The 17,322-nt window shown below is 39.0% G+C and overlaps 1 protein-coding gene across 1 annotated transcript in view; it reads left to right on the top strand.

The window, feature by feature from the left end:
- The window catches only part of CACNA1C (calcium voltage-gated channel subunit alpha1 C), a 484,424-nt gene that overhangs the window by 318,414 nt on the left and 148,688 nt on the right, over positions 1 to 17,322 (top strand). Inside the window, exon 8 of the mRNA XM_061364015.1 lies at positions 14,468 to 14,571. Coding sequence (XP_061219999.1) covers positions 14,468 to 14,571 — 104 coding nt within the window. The remainder of the gene's footprint in view (positions 1 to 14,467; positions 14,572 to 17,322) is intronic.

Below are 17,322 nucleotides of genomic sequence, written 5' to 3'. Positions count from 1 at the left end.
TAATTTGTGGAGTATTGGCTTTGTCCCATGTGATTTGGACCACGCTTCAGAATACTAGGTCTAAAAATAACATGCAGTGCCTCCAGGGACAGTTTACCTCAAGGCTTTAACTGTAAACTAAAGAGTGTGGTATTATTATAGATTGTCTGAAGACATGTCTGGCTGAGATCCAGGGCACTAACCTGTCCCTGGAAGAGACGCCTGAACTGGCACATGATAAGTTGACTCCCTCAAATTTAACCAAACAATCCTTGGTGGGCTTCTCAACCCCTAGGCAAGAAGGTGTTTTAGTAGTCTAAAACGGTGTAGCAGAGCCACCACAGTGCAGGTAGAGTCACAATGTAGTAAGATTGAATCAGTGAAACATTCAGAAGCATCACATCCCCAAGGGCAGCATAGAGTAACGTATATAGATGCAGTGGGTTAAACAGGCTCTTCAGGAAGATCCTTCCATCTCTGAATGTCAAATCATACTTCCAAGAGTCACTAAATGAGCTTCAGACTGGCGCATACAGTAACCCCTGTAATTCCCATCATGAAATCAAAACAGTACAAACTGGACAACAGATATAATTAATTTTGCTGACAGCATTGACATATCTTGTGGGCTTTTCTTATCTCCCCACAGTCTGTTGCAGCCAAAGAGGAAGATGATGTGAGGCACACAGAGAAATTGCCACAAAGTGGAAGACATTAAACGCAAAGCTGCAACCCCCAATTTTTTGCCAGCTGTGTTTTTCCTTCTAACCCTTTATTCTTGCAGCATTTAGGCTTGAATTAGTAAGGCTTTCCGCACAAGAGAATGATCTGATTCTAAGAATATATCTGTCTACATGTTTCCATGGTGTTTATTCCCATCCGCCCCCAACCCTCCAAGAAAATGTTGGGCTTGTATTGTTGTGGGGTTGAGGTTTTTTAATCATCTTTTTGGCAGGGCTTTGTATGGATGAGAAAAATTTACAAAGAATATGCACGCAAGTATGAGCAACCCATCTATGTAATTGCAGAGGTTATTTCTTCTCCATCTGTAACAGTGGTGGGTAAAGGGAGAGGGCCCATAGTTCAGAGCACTGAAGGGCCACATCATTAATGCCCTGAAAAAAAACAGTGTCCACCCTTAATTTGCATAAATGCTGACCTAAATCTGTTTTCTTTTTTTCTCATGAACAACTGCATTTCAACTGTCGTGGTTGCCTGTACCGCTACCTTGACAATGAGTAACAGCAGTGACTTGCTGGTTGCCACCTGTCACGAAAACCTGCTGCTGAACATTTGCTCAATGCAAAATCAGCACTTATTGTGTGAAATGAAGTTTCCATGAGCCCTTCAGACCTCAGCTTTGGACTTCTCAGTCCTCTTCCTTTACATGGAAAGAAACTCTCCATTAAAAATAAGCTGCTTTGGGGTGGTTATGGGGAGGTGTTAATGGAGACCATCTGCCCAGTGCTCCTGCGTGGGAAGGACCTCTTTAATAGCCCTGTCTTTCTGTTGCCCTTTCTCTATTGTTTCTTCTATTCTTTCTTAGACTGTTTCCTAATTGCTACTGTCTAATCACCAGAGACCTCTCTTGTCTTTAATCTTCTATCCCAGAGCTATAAAATTAAGAGATTAACTACTGAGCTAAATCATCCTATATGACTTGGGATTTTGAGTGCTTCTGTGAGTGCACTGCTTTGGGCCCTACTGCCAGTTTTTAAAGAACTGGAGATTGTTGCCTTCTGAAACAATTGTCTTCAGAGTTGTTAAGTTTGGACCCATATGCTCCAGACAAATGCACAAATAACAGACTTTGGTTCATTATCTAGACCCTGGAAAGAAAAAGACAGGGGCATATGACCAAGGTCTGAATGCAAGTGGTGGCTTTAGACCTTTCTGTAAAATTCATGCTTGAGTTTAATTTTTTTCAGCATTTTGTTTTCTAGACAAAGAGCAATGCCACTAAACCCTTACCAATCTTACTGTGAATAAAAGTCTTTCCTGCCTTCAGAGAGAATCAGTCCACTAATGTTGGCTTTATTCATTGATTTGAGTGGAATTTCTGCCTGAGTGGGACTTTAGGACTCAGTATGATGGGTGGTCATGTGTCATAAGTGTATAGTTTAGCTGCATCCGTGGCCTCCTCTAAAACTGTTTCATTCTAACTCCAACCCTTTGAACTGCATCTAAATTGGAGGCCTAAAAACAATATTAGGCACATCTCCCTAAAGAGACCAGAAGCAGAAAATTAAAAGTTTAGGACTCAGGGGAAAATTTACCGCAGAACATCCTTACTGTGGATTTTTAAAGCGTATCTAGATTAAATCAGTTCTGGACATCATGCTGATCTCGCCTACTTGATTTTCCTGATAAAACTCATAAGAAGAAGAGAAGGGGCAATCTTGTCTGCGGATAGTGCAGTTGCACCTCATTCAGAATCTTTGAAAGTAATTTCTCCAATGAACTTCTAATGCTCGTACAACATCTGTGAGTGGCTAATGTGTGTATCACATTAAGGTGTAGTTCTAGATGTTGTACATTTTGAGAGTGATTTCACAAATGAAAGTTGGATTCATAATCTAAAATGTAGAACTCTAGGAATATCAGATCAAGAGCTGGCTACAAAGGAAACTGGGTTAGATAGTGACCAAGTGTAAAACAAGAATTGACAGTCATGCTTCCACTTAATAAAGAAGGTAGTGATTATCTACAGCTTACAGTACTGTTTTTCATTATCTTTATTTTTAAGAATTTAATTGACTATGTAAATCAATGAACAGTGTGTGCTTGCATATTCTTGTGCATGCAGCAATCAGTGTTGTTCTAATAGATTTGTGGTAGAATTTGCTATCAGTCTGCACTGAGATAAACAGAAGCAGTTATAAAACAGCAGGACAGTAAAACGAGCAGAAAATCCTTTCTGGATAATCAGCTGTGCAAATGTAAATACAAAATAAGCATAGCCAGGAAGGGATAGCCCAGAATTCTAAGATGAAATTAAATCTTTAGATTTGGAGACCCACCATCCTAGGGGATATTTTCATGCTTGAAATCAGCACTTTATTCTTTTGGAATGAATTTCCAAAGCCTTTAAAAGATGAAAAGGTTCTTAAATAACTGAGTAGCAGTAAGAGATGGAACTGCTGCAATAGCTGTAATGAAAGAACTATCAGCCCTGTGGCTCAATAGCCTTTGGGCTTTTGGATGACTTTGAAAGTCCTTTTAAAAGGGGAAAAAAACTATACACACTTACATGGGAACCAGGCAACTCATGTAAAGCTCTCTGACTTTTGACTCTGGAGGCCTGAATTCAAATCCTGATTAAGTCACACAGGTCCAAATAATTTTTGGAGGTCACTACATGCGATTTCTGCAAATTGCAAATTCACCCAACAGGATAATTCACTTATGTACTCAGTCACAAGAGAGAATGGAGCACCTTTATGGGTGCTGTTACCTGTATAGGGACCTCACTTTGGCAGAACTCTGCAGATGGATCAATGACATGAATCTCCTAGAGGGAAAAGTAATGTCACTGTTGATGTTAGATGTTTAGGAGGGAAGAGGTAGGGAAAATGGTCTGTCAGCCACTTAAATCAACAAGCAGAATGGATCAAGAGCAAGGGCCTGGTATACTAGCCTACAAGCTGTGTTTGTGGAAAGCCCTGAAGATCTGCTCAGTCTGGGCTTAGTGTCTTTAGGACTGACATAGGAAAAAAACCCCAACCAAGCAACAACAACAGCAAACTTTCAAGGGAATAGTTAGTTTAGAGAGAATTATTTACATCCTCAAAGTGCAGCAGTTCCAGCACACTCTAGAATGTAAGTTTCTGTATCACTTAGCAATACACGAATTTCAATTTTTCACTTTTGGATAACATGTTCTATGCTAACCTGAATTGAAATATATTGAATTACTTTTTTTTTCTTTTACATATTAAATCTGGAGAAAAGAGTGAGGTGGCAATGAAGGAGGCTTATTTGAGCTCAGAATTTGTCTTTGATGTAAGGAATTCTTGTTGTGTAACTAATATTTTCAGTAGGAGTTCAGAATCCCTGTATTGCCAAACATGTTGCAGATGTACGTAGCCCCCTCCAGCTTTCACAGAAAAATAGGTAAGTCCCACAAGAAAGCACAAAGAGTACAGGTGGGATGGGAAGAAGTGTAAACGGTGGCTTCCTATCATTTCTGTTTTCCCTCCCCTAGTAAAGTTGACTGTAGGAATTTCCCCAAGGTACTTGCACAAACAAAATTTAGCATGATGAGATTTTGTCAGCTAAATCCACTTTTCAGATAGTTGATTTGCCATGGTAATCCATGTCCCTTTGGAACACCCTAGTGCTAATAAAAGTTGCAACTTTGTGAAAACAAAACCCCATACCACTGTTGTTCTCTTTAAGTAAAGGGAGAGGTTGAATTTTTTCCCTCTATTTTGAAATGAAATGCCAGTAGCCTTTGCCATTAGTTCAAGCTGCACAGTAAACTTGTGTGATGGCCGTTTAAAATTACAGATTTAATTAAGACAGTAGTAAACACGCCCAAGTCAATACTGACCTCCTGTCCCTCCAGCAAGCACAAGCTGCTGTGCTGTAGAAGTCTGGGATCATTAAGCATTTTCAATGGAAATAGCTTGCAGTGGAAAAACAGTTCAGCTCAATCATTGTGTGCCACAGACATTTTGACCTGCTGGTATTTGGATGCAAGTTTTAATTCTATTCCCATTCTCAGACAGAGACCTTATATTCCCCGTAATAGCTCAATCTGTTAAAGAACAGCTGACTACAAGGAGCAATGTGCACTCAACCTGAAAACAACTGAAATATGAATATAAAACTTTACTAAAGAATGAAATAATGTTGTGGACTCCAGTGATTATGTACAGGGGGCTAAAGAACACAGTGGAAGGATTCAATGCCCACATACAGTATCAGTAATCTGGGGCTGAAAGGTAGTTAAAATTTGTTTAGGTTTTTTTCTGTGCCTCAGACTTTATACAGTCTTTCCCAGCTGAGAAAATGTGCATATCCTTGAAAAGGTGGGGCCAGTATTTGAGGATGAAAATATGACTCAATGCTGTTAAAAGAAATATATTTGGCAAATTATACTGGTAACGGTACACTTCCTGCATACTGTATGCAACGAAAAGCAAATATGGTTTGCTTCGTATTTTTTACGTGTTCTTCATTTAAAGGAGTTCATATAATAGCAAAATGGCATTCCACTCTGCATAATTTCAGAGATCAAACAGTTATTTTACATGTTTGTGTTTTGCTATCAAGCAGCTGACATGGTTGTAAGGCAGTGCTTCTACATCTCCCCTCTCACCTTGTTCTTACACAGGTTGCAGCACTGTGGTGGGGCTGTTCTGCACAGCTCCTGCTTTTACACAGTCTCCCCAAGAAGTCCAAGCCAGTCAAGGTGTATCTTCTGCAGGACTGTGTGCTCTTACACCTCTGAGGTTGAGGCCGGTGCTGCTTTCACTTGTCTTCTCTATTGTGCTGTGCAGGAAGCTTGGTCATGGAGACTTCACCTTCTTGTCAGAGATCAAGCAGCATAGCAATGAGCTATAGCTATACTCAGAGGTTTTCTAAAGTAAACAGTTCTCCTGGATCAGAGCAGGTGTACAGCAGATTTAACATAGTCTTTGTCGGAAGCTGAAGAAGAAACCTCTACAGACTCCCATTTTTCTCAAATCTGTCTGCCCCTTTTCTCTTTTCTGGACACACACTGCTGCAGTTTCTTTGATTCTTTCCAAGGATTCTCTGTCACAAGTTAATCTCTTCCCTTGACAGCTTCTGTTGTCCTCATCAAGGCAGTCCTTTCTCAGCTAATGGCTCCATTTAGCTCCTGCAGAGAGTTCTGTACAAATTGCCAATATTTCTAGCTCAGAGTGGAATTTTAATTCGCTCTTTCCATCATTACAGAGCATACAGAACAATTGGGGAACCAAGGTACACATAGGAATTTTATTATTCTTCCCACTGCCTACGTAGGATGAATCTTGCCTACGCTATTTGCTTTGATCCTACAGTAACTGTACAGCAGAATAACCTGTCTAGAGCATCCTCTGCCCTGGTTCATGATGCCCTGTGCACTTCATCCAGCTCTGTCTTGCCTTTCTCCTGAGGAAATTCTGAAAAAAAGAAAAGAAGAAAGGTAATAGATGTCTGTATATCCATATAGAATGCACATATGGAATTTATAGAATTCCGTAAGAAGATACCTAAAAATAAGTGCTTGGAGAGAACAATCTTAAAATTTTCCTTCTCCTTCAGTAGTTCAATATAAAAGAAATGTAATTGTCAAACAGTTTTTAACAGGAGCAACTGATCAAGTGCTGCTCCTTTCTTTGAATGTCATCAGTTCAGACTGAAGCTGGGATGAACTCTCCAGTCTCTCTTTTTCATCCATCTGATGGTGCCAGCTACAAAACATAGAGTATTGCAGAACAGTAATGAGGAGCAACTGTGTCTTGGAGTCAAATTTAACACTATTAGGATGTTGATGCTTAGAAAGAAATTCTACCCAGAATAATAAAAAAGGCATCTGGAGTCCTTTGCTTATGTTTTAAGCCATTCAGAAGCAATTTTATCCCATTGTTCTTAAGTCCATAAAAGTTTGGTTTATTTTAGATTTTCTATTTTTGCTTATTACAAGGTTTGCAGTTTTGTATTTTTTTTATCCCATCTCTGTTCTTTCACCTTGAGTCAGCTCTGAGACCTTAAATTCCCACTCCTTATCACCTGTGTTAAAGACTCAAGAAGGCTGAAAGAGTATAACAGGTTGATAAGATAAATGATACTTCTGATGATGAACGTCTAGACTGAAATGCTTAAATCTTTTTTTAATTTTTTAGTTACCATGTACATTAAACTTCTGATTGTTTTTCCCAAGGAATTTCAAAAAAATGAGCTCCTTATCATATATTTCTCCCAGTCCTGTGCCCCATCCCATTCAAGTAAAGCCCTTGTGCATATCACTTCATTTCTGCTGGTAACAATAATGACAATTGACTTCAATGGAATTATTGACCATTAACTTCAATGACATTATTCATATGCCTTAAATTTTGCACGTACATGAGTACTGGATTAAAAACCAACCAAGCAAAGACAACCAATTAGATTTTAAATATTGAAGGATCTGCAAAGCAGAATCGTTATCCTTAGGGTAATAATGCACTAAGTCGAAATCCAGCTTTTTAAGGATATACAATGGGTAATAAGAAATAGAATTCTTTTATTTCTCCTTCTGTGAATGAGGTCAGATAGATACATGCTGTGTATAGACTTACTTGAGGTGTATGCGGAAACCAGACAGGAATTTCTCAAGTGAAAATGTGCTTTTTTCATGTCTTTGTTGACATGAGATGCAGCATCCTCACACCGTTCAGGCTCCAAACAAATCAGCAGATTCAGGATGTGTAGGATTTCAGTGCTAAAGAAGAAATCCTATAGTTTGCCCTATGGTTGGAAAAAGTGCTTATGGAGCCTAACATACATAGAAAGTCAATTTTAGTACGGTATCCCTTCTTGATGTAGCTTTTGTTGTGTTATACCTCATTGAAATCTTTCTGGGCTTCTTTTAAGCATTTATAGTTCTGTGAATAAAGTAGAAATTGTGAATAACAATGAGTAATTTCCTTGTTAAAACCAACATTAAGAACAGTGAGGCTTACAATAAGTTGCAAAATGCATAATTAATATATTTATCGCAAGTATTACATTAAAAAGAAACCAGTATAACATAAGAAGTGTGCTGTTTAGAGATCAGAGAAAAATACAATTTGCAGGATTTGTTTGGCTAACCAACAATACTAAATTTTTTGCATATTTAGGGGTTGGTTTGTGTCGCAGTACTAATAGTCAGTCCAATTACCTACCTATGGGTTATTTAAGAGTATAACTGTTAAAAAGGAAGCTTCAGATGTCTTATATCTCTATGGAGAAGAAGTTGAGGGAAAGCAAGGAGTCAAACCTTCACATCACAAATCCTCTGCCTGCTCTGGCTACTAGCAAAAGCTTTCAAGGCAAAGACTGCAAGTACTGCAAAGCCAAGGTGTTCTTAAGCCCAAATCAGCTGTGCAGTTGGGAAGTTAACCAGAGGAAAATGTTTGATTGAACAAATAGTTTATTTTTTATTTGCAGATTAGCCTCAAAAATCATGCTACTGCCAGTTACAGTTGTTAATTGGATGTTCTTGGGAACTGCCAGCAATATCCTTTTTCCCATTCAGGATGAATATTTTGTTCATCAGCTGTTTCTGCTGTTGTAATATATCTAGCATGAGGAAAGGTAAAAAAATAAATCTTTCAAAGTGTTGCTTCTTCACTGGACAAATTTATCCAGGCACCTTCTGGGAAATTCACCCCATCTTAGTTATCCCTGAAGTGTTACACTGATATTATGAGATCTGTTTTGTTCACTGACTTGTATGAATGCAAAGCATTTTAGTCAATCTGTAAAGTTTCAGAAACAAAGCAGAGTTTATCATGAAAGCAGCATAAAGATATAACAGAAATGAAAGAAACAATAGAAGGGTTGCTTTCCAACCCTAACTATCCTATGATTTTATGATTCTATGATCCTCTGTTTATTCCAGTTGGGTTTGTACCTGAGTTCTGACTAAAAAATTGTGAGGAAAACATTTTTCCCTCACAGTGCAAAACAGTTTCCCATTCTATAAAAAATGTTTCTAGTGTTGTTTAAGCTTAGTTCCATGAGCATATGTGTGAATGAAATGCATTCACCCAGATATTCATGGGAAGAGAAGGAACGAGGGAACGGAAAAGGAAAATTTATGTTTTAATCCAAACCTCTTTACTTTGTAATTGGTCAGTGATAAATATCTAAATCTCACATTAGTATATGCATGGCCCTTTATGTATCCACGGAGCCATTCCTGCGAGGCTACCATTAAATCTTTTATCTAAGCTGAGGAAATCACTTCTACACATCCTTAAAGTTATGAAGGTACTTTTCCTGAAAAAGATGATTTTCAAAATGAAGGCTTGAAGCAGGAAGATATGTTCAGCGACAATTGTTACCTTTCCTTTCGAAAATCTCCTGCTCCCAATATTCTCCAATTTTATATTGTTACAAGAAAGATTTCATTTAAACTAGAAATCTTACTATTGCCCATAGCTGTTATATTTGGTGAGATCATTTCCTGAGGCAGCAATTCCTCAGATAGGCTGCATAAAATAGCATTTCTACACAAGATTTCCAAATTTACTGCCCTTTAATTTTATTGAGTACTCCCCTTCTCTCAATTATTGTTACTCTGTGAAAGGTTATATACTTCATTATAGAATACTTGAAGCACTTGACCTACATTTGAAAAACACTATCATGACATTCTATATTCATTAGAAATCAATTAGCAATTTATTCATGAAATAGGACTGTAGCCCTGGTGTCCTAACTAACTTAGTTGCCATGATGCTGCAGCTCTCCAGTACGGTGCACTAAACAAGACAAACTTTCCAGGTTGCTGGTTTCCAGTGGCAACTGCTCTTCTGTGGTGCATTAAACTTTTCCTGTAACTTTCAGTTATTTATGAAAGACATTTGGTACAAAGTGTCAGGGTGTGGGTGTGTGAACTGTAAAGTCAGCAGAATTTAGTGAATTGTGTCTACCCCTCCCATTAAGTGACCTGAAGACCTCCAGTACGTGCTTGGTGATGCTCAGCCATGATTTTAATAGATAATATGCCTCTGATATTTGATTTGAAGTATGATGCCTGTGTAATGAATGAGATACTTGCAAAATGTGTCAGACTGCTATTCCTGGGGAAAAACAAAACCCAAACTTGTAAACAAGTAAAGCATGCATATCTCCTGTGGCTTTATCAGTGACTTTCACCTGTGTCTTCTGAAGAACCAGAAGGTGTAGGCACAAAAGTCTATTTATAAATGGACTCATTCTTTGGCCCCTACTGAAACTACTGGTTGTAATTGTGATCAGCCAACTTCATAATTAAAAATCCTGGTGTTATTTCTAGGAGATTATTTGTATCATTGAGAGATAAGCCTTCTACTGGATGTTGAAATGCCATAGTCATGGTAGCAATTAAAGATTATTGGCAAAGGTAAAGCTCTTCCCCAGTACACAAGGTCCATCAGACCTCAAATATGCTGAAATACCCTCTTTTAGTCATGATGATGAGTGGTTTCTTTGACCTAGTGAGGCAAGGTTGTATCCCACTTTGCAGATTGGAAAGCTGAAGCATGGTGAGTCAAAATGATGTCCCCATGGTGGCAGGGAGGGTATGTAGCAAATCATGAGAAAGGAACTAAAATCATTATCTCTGAGGTTTCTGATGGATGATGCTTTAATGTTTAGAAATGTACCAATTTTCTCACTCTTGAGAGTAGTGAGGTGTGAGTGTTAAGATGTGAACTGTGTAAGGTCAGGCAGTTTGACTCAGAAAGCAGAATTATTTCTTTAAATGGCAATTTGCAGATTCCCACTGATGCTGTGCTTCCAGCTGACCTAAGAATTGTACTATATGTGCCTAATCAGGTTGCAGTCACCTCGACTATTGCAGCTAGAATATTATAATTTAGACCTATGCTGGCTGACAGTCTTTGTTCAGAGTTATAAATTTAGAAGATAATCCACCTTGTCTGTAGGGGTTCATATGTTTAATAGTAAACACTCAGGGAGAAGAAATGCACTCAGTGACCAGGGAGATGAACTGTGCGTCCTGAGTTGCACTGTCCTTCCTAGAGAGGTAACCTATAACCAAACCAATTTCTGTTCATTGTAGACAACAGTGCAAAAAAACATTTTGCAGACCTATTTTCTGCAGTCTGTAGTGTACAAATGGGAATACTCCTTCTGATCTTGTCATGACCTTCTGCAGTTTCTTCACTTCAACAGCATAAATAGATAAAAACAACTCTGCCACCAAAGTTACACTTGTTGACTGCAGCTGGAGGCTTTCATGTCAAGACGTGTATTCATACACACATGATTAATAGCTATATATTCACAGAATTATGAGAAGTTTCCAGGGTGCAGTTTCATTTGAACACAGGTGCAAGGTTTTTACTGATAACTGTATAGGAGCATTGTGCTGTTGAGAACAGTCTACCCTGGGCTTCTAGGGTACGTTCATTCTGGAGGAAACATTTCCAGGTATTGGGAAGGATACAATCTCAGACAAGAATTCTATGTTTCTTAAATGTTGATATATTGCTGTTACTGTTCTGAGTAAGTCTATCTCTTCCCCTCAACACCAGACTTCTACCAAGCAGCCTGTATTTCTGCATTTCTCCTGTAGATGTTTTTCAAGAGCAAATAGTAAGCTCAAAGAGTATAATCTCTTTACCAAAGGGGGTTTTAAATATAATTTACCAAATACCTAATGCTATATCAACATATACATTTCTGTCATCTGTGGCTCAGTCCCACAATGTATAGAATAATCTCAACTTCTACTAAAGAAAGTAAGACATGAGAGCACCCAACATACCAAACATAGGGAGTACAGCAACAGAGAAACAGACTGCCACATACTGATGGTTTCTCCACACTTGAGAAGCTGTCACTGTCTCTGCTTCTCAGCTCCTCTGTTACATATACAACCGGGCAATAAAAAGGAGATGGAAAGCTGACCTCCTAAATGTTCAGTCTGAGAAGTCCCAAATACTCTGCTGTGCCAGAATGAAGGTCTACTTTTCAGGATTCATTTGTGCTGATGCTAGCTGGTACAGTTGTTACGCAATTGTGCAGGCATTGGGAATAACCAGAGTACACTATATGCTGATTCTATACTTTACCAGGCCACAGTGCAAGCTTCTTGCCATCTGGAAACTTCTTCATACCAGAGTAGCACAAAAGGCACCCTGACATGCACCTGAATTCTGTACCCAGCACCCTGGTGTTTGCTATTTAGGAGTCACTTGTACCACAGCTTTAAGTTTTACTTTTCCAGGTAACTTTCCCAGCTGACAGAAAGAAAAAACCTGTCTAAAGATAAATGCCTGGTAGATAAGGCTTTTTAATCACCATCTATCATAATTAGAGGGAAGTCGAGTCATCATTGTGCCTGCATTGGTAAATTCTTATGGCAGTTTTTCAGTATCATCCATACTCATTGTTTGCATGGATTGCTTTATATAGATAGTCATGTTCTTTGTAGAAGAGAGAGAATATTAAGTCTCATTTCTTTACTTAATTCCAGCTTTGTCAGTTACATTTTGCCTGCCTGATTTTTCCATTGTGATTTCAGGTGAATGTTTGCTTCCATCTTTATATGCCACAATGTTTTGTTCTCTCTAAAGCACTGATCGCTGATGTGTTTCACACCAGAGGTGTCTACTTTTTGGTCGTGTGGGATGAAGTGTGGTTTGCAAACGTAAAGAATATTTATTATTATTTGTACACTAACTGAACAAAAGTGTTAAAAGGGAAGCTAGTTAATATGCTTAGGGAACGTTAGATGTTCAGGTACTTTCTTCTGACCACCAATCGTATTAATACTGTGGTGAAAGACCTGATGAACTGTTTTCATACAGTCAGATTTTTAGTTTATTTTTTAAAGACTCTACTTCAGTTGCAGCTGAAAGAGCCCTGAGGTAGAGCTCTGGATCAGCCCATTGACTGTGGACTCTTGCCAGACAAGGACTTTAGTGACTGTACTTCGAAATAAAAATGGATAATGGGCTTTCATCCACAAAGAACTGCTTATATTAGTGTTATTCTCCTGCCTTGTCTTACTGAAGGTCTGAAATTACTTTCCTGAGTTGTTACGAATCTTGAGTCAGATCACTTCCCCTGAAGTGTGTCTCAGTGCCCATGTATGGAAGAATATTTCTTCTGTGATCACAACAAATGCTTAGGTTGCATAGAAGAGGACAGCACACAATAAAATTTTCAAAAGCATGGAAGACAAAGGAACTAGGATGCTTTATGCCTTTAGGTACTTGCCAGTCTGCAATTTATGTTTATCAATCATATTAGTGCTCCTGGAAATGTTAAGCACAATTTGTTTCTTTAATGATGCTACGTCTGGCTCAGGATATGAGAGTTTATGAAAAGTGGGGAAGAAAGGACTCTGATATTTTGATACTGTCATGCAAGTGAGATTCTATTAAGGTGTCTAGCAACTTTCCAAAATGTTGAACTTCGAAGAAGACTTCAAGTTAAATTGTGTTTATGTGCAGATACTTTTAGAGTATATGCAGTATCTTATTATGTGATTGAGTTGCTCTACACATGGTATAGAATCTGGCGCTAAAGCAGTAGTCTGCCCGATTCATTTGCAGGTGCTTGTAGTACTGTAAAAGCCAGACCTATGCTCTTGTGATTCAGTTTACAGTCTCAATTTCTCTAAGTATTCAGTTGTGTAAGAATCAAATTTTGAAGGAAAGATTCATCCTTTAAGAAGATAAAGAAAGGTTGTGAGAGGCTTTGGAATGTGAGAAGGCTTTAGAAAATGCTTGACCAGGTTAAAATAAGGTGAGCCTTGAAAGGTCCTTCCTGAAAAGCATACGGCTACTGTCCTCAGTGTGGTAAGCTGTGAAGATTACCTGAGCATTGTCAGGGAAGTTTGCCCACAGTTACCACATGCTCCCTCTGAGGTACATGGGGAGTAAACGTGATTTGACAACATGCTGTGGCCATGCTTACCAAAACCTAGCAGTGTTTTCACTGGCACCAAATAGCATATGAATGTGCAGTGATTAGAAGTTTAGAAATCATCAGATGGACCCTTGTGGCGTTGTAAGAAAACTCCAGAAAGTGACAGTCTAGACTTCTAAAAAAGAGCCAGTATGGTACGTGGTTATGTCTCAGCCTATATTAATCACTGCCTGAGAGGAAACAGCTAGAGGAAAAACGCAATCAAAGGAGGGCTCACATCAGAGAGAACATACAGAAACACATGCTATGATTATGTGTAAACCAACCACAGGCTCTGTTTACAAATCTTTCCCTCTGTTCCTTTGCCTAATCATTTCTGCTTTCCCTCTCTGTCTTCTAACTTTCCTTCGTCTTTCCAGATGCAGGACGCTATGGGCTATGAGTTACCATGGGTGTATTTTGTCAGTCTGGTCATCTTTGGATCCTTTTTCGTTCTAAATCTGGTTCTTGGTGTGTTGAGCGGGTAAGCTGACAGTTTTGGTGTCCTTTTTCCAATGCTACAGGGCAAGACTCCATAATAAGGGCTCTTCCCTGTCACCAGGATTCTTTCAGGGGGATTAAAAATCTGAATCCAAGGAAGCTTCACATCAGCTCTCAAGTATTTTGACAAAATGTTCAAACATTACAAATAACAATACAGGTAAAAAAAGAGGTGTTAATCTCTGGCAAAGAAATTCAATCTCAGGGCATTCAAAATTGCTTTAATGTCAACCTGTCATAAACTTCCAGAAAACTGACTATTGAATATCTTAACTGCTGGTGACTTGGGATCTCTTTGGCTGGAGCCTTGCAGTGCTCAGAATCTGAGCTTGTCTCACTAATTATCATTCCACTCTTCCAGGTCAATGATGCCATAGGAAGGGACTGGCCCTGGATCTATTTTGTTACACTAATCATCATAGGGTCATTTTTTGTACTTAACTTGGTTCTCGGTGTACTTAGCGGGTAAGCAGTACGAGGAAAACATTTTATTATTGTTTATTTTTTTAAATTTGTATTTCTATTCCAACTCTCTGATTACCAAAACAAGGGGCAGCGGCAGGTCTATCTCAGGAACCTTAATAGAAGGCCTAGGGTGCTGCTGCACCAGTAGCAAAATATGGCATTCCTACTGGCATGGAAGGAGTCTTTTGACTAAATTGAATGGATACAAGACAACTCTTTGCCTGTAACATGCTCCTCTACCTAAAACCTCTACCTGTACTTTGTGGGAAGAGGACAAATCTATGCTCCCCTGCAGGTGAAGCACAACATTCACCAAAGGGGATTATAGTTAAATTTCTAGAAAGTCAGTGGGACTGAAGGAGGAATGAGAGCATGAGACAAATCCCTTTGCATTTGTGGGATGAGATTCCTGCCAAATTATATCTTCTCACATGAGGAATGTTCACATTGCTTAGTACTTCTAAAGCACAGCCTAATGGGAGACTGTTTCCTCTGGAGAGTGTCTTTGACACACTTCTTCAATTAAGCACATCTTCTCTATTGTGCAGTTACAAGCCTAGCATGATGCAGGGAGAAAAGATCATTTCCCTCTGACCTGTTCTAAGGATAAGCAGAGAAGAAGGAGAAGTCCTTCTACTGTTTAAGCATTCCTAAGAGATGTAGACACTTAGCTGTATTTCAGTTCTGCAGTATAACCCTCACTGCAAAACACCATTTTAGTAGTTTTGATTAAAAACAATTGATATTGTCCCCAGTAATTACAAACTTTACCGCCCCTGGGGAGCCACATAAATGAGAGGAATCAAGCCAGAAAACATCCCTCATAAGATTTTTATAAAAAGATCTCCTAGAATTAGGCCTCTAATTCCATATTTGGGCATGACTGGGTGTCTAGAGGCATTCTATGTACATGGATAAATATGGTATGAGGACTTTTATGCATCCTCTTCCTCTTTGTTTCCAACATCCTGCCTCCTTTAACAAGCTCTAAATGAATTTGTCAGAGCCTGTACCTGCTGCCTGAGTGGGCAGCCCATAAGTCCCTTGTCTTTTGATCATAAGAGAGGGAAAATGATGTCTGAGCAAGAGAGGACTTGATGCCTCACAAAAATTATATCCTTGGTACTTGGCCAACAGCATAAGAAGGGCAGTAGTGGGACTGGAGAAGATGATCCACTGTTGGCCATCCTCCAAAGAGACAGGTAATAGCAGAACTACAAGAGGTATTACTACTATCTTCATTACTCCACTGAAGGAGACATGCCGCTAAGACAGCTGCTGCGAAGAGAAGGGTTTCCAAGCAGTAATGGGAGTGGGGGAAAAAAACAACCCAGTAATGAAGTGTCAGGCAATAGTCTGGTTTTGGATAGTCTGGAGAGTGATACTCTGGGTACAGTTTTAAAGCATTTCTCCCAGTGGATTCTCTGATCAGCGAGTAAGGATGTCAGCAGAAGTGGAGGATGATAACCAGCTGACAGAGGGAAAATGATCAGTTGTATCAGGGGTGCATTCAAAGACCATATAAGACAGTAGCTGAAGATTATATAGTATCTGATTGGATAAACAGTGCCTGTGAGCCCAGCCCTGAGGAGTGCATGCTGTTGGAGCACTGCTAATCCACCTTACCTACACTTGGATTTGTCTCTGTACTTAATTGAAAACTGAATTTTCTCTCTCTTGTTTTTCAACTCAAGAAAGTGTTTTGGGGCCTGGATCTTCTACTTCCTGACATACTGCAGGTAGACCACCGCAGTTAGTGGTAAAAGATGGAAACAATCTGTAGAGAGAACTGAAATCAAAGATGAAATTCACCTTGTTTAAGATGTGAGTCACTCTTTTCTGGCTGTGTTCACAGTGTTATGACAGCTGCACTGTTTCTGTAAAATTTTCTCCCAACTGGAGAAAAAGTAAAAAGAGTTTGCATCCGTGAAAAAAAAACCCACAGAAATTATGGGAGAAATGTTCTAAATTTTATTTGGGCTAAATAAGCAGTTCTTAAACAATTAACTTTCTAAAGCAGTTCTAAATTCTGCTGAGCTGCGAAGTGTGTTCACTTTGCAGGTTCAGCTTTTTTTTAAACTCGCTGTTAGTCTGATCCAGTAGATCAGATTGCTATTAGCTGATCCACCTGTCCTGTGTTAGATAGAAAGCAGCATTCTCAGGCATCTTTTTTTTATCTATTCTGGGCATCTCTGATTTCTTCCTATTTATCTATTTCAGGAACCTCACCAAGCATGTCATGTAGACTTCGTCAATGACAGATTAGCTTAGTTTTTGTAATCACGTCTGAATGCGTAAGTGTAATTAATTGTACTCACAAAGACACCTTGATTGAACCTGAGAAATCACATGCTGAGTTCTGCTCTGCTTAAAGAACTCATTTGAACTCATTTGTAATTTGTTTTTCCTCAGGTATGTCATCCATTCATGGTCCTTCTGATAAATTTACCAGTCACACATGCTAAGCTAAATAGTATGACAGAGTATTCATGTATGGAGCTATGATCCTTTTCCTCTCTTGACTGAGCGTAATATAAAATTCATGTATTCCAAAGGAAATACCCGATCACCAAATCACACAATAGACCTCCCCAAGCCCACGATAAAGGATTCCACATCATTGCTATGAGCAGTGAAGCCCCTCTTAGAGGTCTCTTGATCACGTGTTGTCTGTTTCAGTCAATTACTGGGGAAAAATAATGGCTGCACACCTAAGCGTATAAATTCACATTTCTTTTATATTTTGTCTAG

This window comes from Neopsephotus bourkii, unplaced genomic scaffold (assembly GCF_033783945.1).
Source record: "Neopsephotus bourkii isolate Nb327-2 ecotype Australia unplaced genomic scaffold, CSIRO-AGI_Nbou_v1 NB_1183, whole genome shotgun sequence".
NCBI classification, from domain to species: Eukaryota; Metazoa; Chordata; class Aves; order Psittaciformes; family Psittacidae; genus Neopsephotus; species Neopsephotus bourkii.
Note: the sequence above shows the minus strand (reverse complement) of the source record. Positions and strands in the feature narration are given on the sequence as shown.